The 4,352-nt window shown below is 51.9% G+C and overlaps 1 protein-coding gene across 1 annotated transcript; it reads right to left on the minus strand.

Moving 5' to 3' along the window:
* Nucleotides 1-1,145: 1,145 nt before the first annotated feature.
* Nucleotides 1,146-2,115, minus strand: LOC128967564 (olfactory receptor 14J1-like). Its single transcript, XM_054381727.1, has one exon. The coding sequence runs from the start codon at nucleotides 2,107-2,109 to the stop codon at nucleotides 1,177-1,179; it is 933 nt and encodes a 310-aa protein (XP_054237702.1). The 5' UTR covers nucleotides 2,110-2,115; the 3' UTR covers nucleotides 1,146-1,176.
* Between the last annotated feature and the right edge of the window lie 2,237 nt (nucleotides 2,116-4,352).

Genomic DNA, 4,352 nt, shown 5'->3' on the forward strand with positions numbered 1-4,352 from the left:
AGATCAAGATAAGGGCCAGACTGGACTGGACTAGAGCTAGAGGTCCCAGCTGGACTGGACTGGGATCTGGTCTGTACTGGGAGGGGACCAAGGGATGAAGTTTAGAATAACTCTTGTCCAATGAATACTGGGAGGGGGAAGAGGATCCAGTGTCTAGTGGGATGAGGCCTCCTAGGTACTTGGAGGGGTAAAAGGGACCTGGTTTGGACTGGGACAGGGCCCAGCCTGCACTGGCAGAGCAAGTGGGTGTCCAGCTTGTACTGGAATGGCTGCAGTCAGGCTTAGAAGGGATGTGCAGCTTGCAGTGGGATGGGACCCAGACTGCAGTGGGAGAGGGCAAGATGATGCAGTTGGCTGTGGGAGGAGGCCACAGCTGTACTGGGAGCTGTTCAGGGGGGGTAGTTTTTAGCCTGTCTGTACTGCCAGGGTGCTCATGCTATTGGCTTTGCACTTGGAGAGGCTCATTTGATACTGAGACCTATCCAAGGCTTCCAGCTTGTTCTGGAATGGGTCTCAGACTGTACTGGGATGGGATCAGGAGCATCAGTTCATACTGGGACAAGGCCAAGGGCTTGAAGGGACTCTGGACTGAGATGGGACCCAGTCAGTAGTGGGATGGGATCAGGGTCTGCAGTTTGTACTGGGATGAGACCCTTCTGTGCTGGGAGGGGTCAGGGTATGAAATTTGTACTGGGACAGATGGAGTTGGTATGGGAGAGAGTCAGAGGATCAGTTTGTACTGGGGTGAGGAACAGTTTGTGCTAGGAGGGGTTCAGGAGATCCAATTGGTACTGGAAGGGGCCAGTCTGTATTGGGAGATGGACAGGGGGTCCAGGGAGTTCTGGATCTTTGTGGCAGTGCTGCTGTGCTGGGACTCTTTCTCTGCCAACTTTGCACACAGGAATTCTCCTTGAAGCTCCAGAAAAATCCTGGAGGAAGGATCTCAGGGAAAAAAAAATGTTATGGAAAAGTGCTTTATTTTGTTTAACCAAAGAAGGAGCACAGCTCCTCCAACATAAACTCTTGGTCAGAAAAGAAAAGCAGAGAGTGAATTAGAAAGGGGATGACAATGTTGCAAAGAGTAAAAATCCAAAGCAAACAGGAAAACATAGAGAAGGCCACATTGGGCCTGCATTGAGTGACATCAGAACTGCTCTGCAGGAGAAGACAAACAGTTTATTGCTTCTGAAAGCAGCCAGGGAGCAGTTTGCTCAGGGCAGCCTTCAGCTCCTGGTTCCTCAGGCTGTAGATGAGAGGGTTCACTGCTGGAGGCACCACTGAGTACAGAACTGACAAAACGAGATCCAGGGATGGGGAGGAGATGGAGGAGGGCTTCAGGTGGGCAAACATTATGGTGCTGAGAAACAGGGAGACCACAGCCAGGTGAGGCAGGCAGGTGGCAAAGGCTTTGTGGCGTCCCTGCTGAGAGGGGATCCTCAGCACTGCCCTGAAGATCTGCACATAGGACACCACAATGAACACAAAACAGACAAAACCTAAAGAGAGACTGAACACAACAAGTCCAAGTTCCCTGAGGTAGGATGTGGAGCAGGAGAGCTTGAGGATCTGGGGGATTTCACAGAAGAACTGGTCCACAGCATTGCCCTGGCAGAGGGGCAGGGAAAATGTATTGGCTGTGTGCAGCAGAGCAGTGAGAGCCCCACAGGCCCAGGCAGCTGCTGCCAGGTGGACACAAACTGTGCTGCCCAGGAGGGTCTCATAGTGCAGGGGTCTGCAGATGGCAACGTAGCGATCGTAGGACATGATGGTGAGGAGAAAATACTCTGCAACAATCAATAAGACAAAAAAGAAGACCTGAGCAGCACATCCTGCATAGGAGATGTCCCTGGTGTTCCTGAGGGAACTGTCCATGGATTTGGGAACAGTGGTGGAGATGGTACCCAGGTCAAGGAGGGCGAGGTTGAGGAGGAAGAAGTACATGGGGGTGTGGAGGTGGTGGTCAGAGGCTATGGTGCTGATGATGAGGCCATTGCCCAGCAGGGCAGCCAGGTAGATGGCCAGGAAGAGGCAGAAGTGCAAGAGCTGCAGCTGCCTTGTGCCTGGCAATGGCAGCAGGAGGAAGTGGGGGATGGAGCTGCTGTTGGCCATCTGCTGCCTCTGCCCATGGAGACCTGTGCAAGGAGGAAAAGGCAGGGACAAGTTAGGGAACACTTCTCTCTGCAAACCAAGATTGCAGTGCTCACATATCACCTCCTCCCTGAGCTGCAGCACCAATGGATCAGCTCATTCCCCACCACCCCCAACCTCTGCCATCTTCAGCACACCTTCCAGGCAGCTTGGACACTTAGTTTCCATGCAGTCAGCTCTGGGGCAGCACTTGCAGAGTCAGTGTCACAACAGAAATTGACCACATGGCAACAGCAATGCTCCAGAGCAAGAGTCCTGTGGATGGATGGAGAATGAGGGAAGAGCACTGCACTGCTGCAGAGACAATGAAGGGAAGAGAGAAAGGCAGAGGGGCTTGGGCTGACGCCTTCTCCTTGCCCAGCTCTTCTTCTCTCTGCAGTTCCCAGGATGGCACTGTAGAGCTTTTGTCATCCTTTTGTGTGCACACTCCAGGAGCCTTCAGCTGAATGTCAGCTGCCAAGGAGGTGACTGATGCCCTGGAGCCCATAGCTATGAGGGCACTTCTTGAGCTGGGGAGGAGAGCAAAAGGTGCCTTGATGTTCTTCTGGAAAGCCTCCTCAGAAATGCCCAGGGGGGAGCTAGAACTGTGAGCAACTCTGCCCAACTCAGATCCCTCTGCACAGCACAAGGACCCTGCCCTGCCCTGCCCTGCCCTGCCCTGCACCCACAGACTCACCGTGTCAGTCACTGCAGTGACTTCTCCTCCTCTGTTTTCTCAGTCATCCTCCTGGACACACTGAAGGTCTCTCTGCCTTCCTCATCTTCCTGAGATCCCCTGGCAGTGCCCTCAGCCCTGCTGTGCAGTACAGAGGAGCTGCTCCTGGTCAGAGCTCTCTCTTTTCTCTGCTGCCTGCTTGCCAGCAGCTCCCTCCAGCCACGGAGCTCAGCCCAGCTGAGCAGCAGAGGACCAACCCAAGGCATGTAATGATCCCTCTGGTGGCTTTGGTGCCATGTAAACATCAGAGGCGGGGACGAAGATGATGAAAGCTCTCAAGAAGTCAAAGTTAGATTCAGACTCTGAAGTTTCTTGTAGTGCTGCTGGGTCCCAGTGAGGAGACTACTGGGAAAGTGTCTCCAGGCTGTAGTTGGAGTAGAGAACTGGAGGCAGTGCTGATAGGTGAGGCAAGCAGAGGAAGGTGTCTCTGATGCTGATCAAACCTGGAAGTTTTTCATTAATGCAAAGGGTCAAACCCTGACCCCCAGCCTCTGGGAGAAGATGTTTGCAGAGGAAGGGACAGTGGTTTGAACTGAAGGAGGGGAGATTGAGATTGGATATACAGAAGAAATATTTTAAGATGAGGGTGGCAGGACACTGGAGCAGGTTGCCCAGAGAACGGAATATGTCATCCCTGGAAGTGTCCAAGTTGAGGAAGTTTCTGCAGCCAGATCTAGTGGCAGTTGTCCCTGCCATGGCCAGGGCCTTGAACCAGACTCTCTTGTGCATCCCTGCCAAACCATTCCAGGAGTCCTTGATTCCCATATCCCAGACTGACTCTCCATGGCACTGCAGAGAGTTATATAGACCGTGAGGGTTGTTTCTTCTGACCTAGTCCCCAACACCCTCACAATAAAGCAATAATTACTATTTCGTGGCCATGAATTGCCAAGGGTTTGAAGAAATAATAATAATAAAAATATTAAATAAAATAAAGAAAAAAAATCAATTCAAAGACATTTTCAACTCTTGTGAATGTTTCTCCAAGTCTGTCAGTGGAAGAGGCTCCCATGGTGGCCTTGCCAATGGAGGATGGGGAGATTCTGTCTTAAGGGTCTGAGATTAATGATGGGAAGGTTGAAAGTGTGTCTAGGAAAAGATGAAAGGAAGGGGAGGAGTGGGGTCCTGGTGGTTTATGGAAGAAGAAGCATGGGAAAAGAGAGAGAAAAGAGAATAAAGAAGCTGGTTCTGCATAAAGAGATCACTCTCCTGCTGTGCCCTGTAGCTGATCACAGCTGCTTCTCCTCTTTCCTGAACACCTCCATTTTCAACCCTTTGTGTGGGGAGGGAGCTCTCTGGTCTTGGTACAGAAGGAGGTTCAAGTGGCAGCCACTGGTGGCATCAGGTCTTGTGTTCTTTGGGGCAGCAGCTGGGGGCACAGACATAAGTCTGTAGCATGTTGGTGTCTATGTTCTCCAGATCTGAGCTGTGCTGATCTTAGGAAGGGAAAGCTGGCCTGGAGCTGGGTGTTGCAAGGTAGGGCAAGAGT

The sequence above is a fragment of the Indicator indicator genome, chromosome 6 (assembly GCF_027791375.1).
Source record: "Indicator indicator isolate 239-I01 chromosome 6, UM_Iind_1.1, whole genome shotgun sequence".
In the NCBI taxonomy this organism is placed as follows: Eukaryota; Metazoa; Chordata; class Aves; order Piciformes; family Indicatoridae; genus Indicator; species Indicator indicator.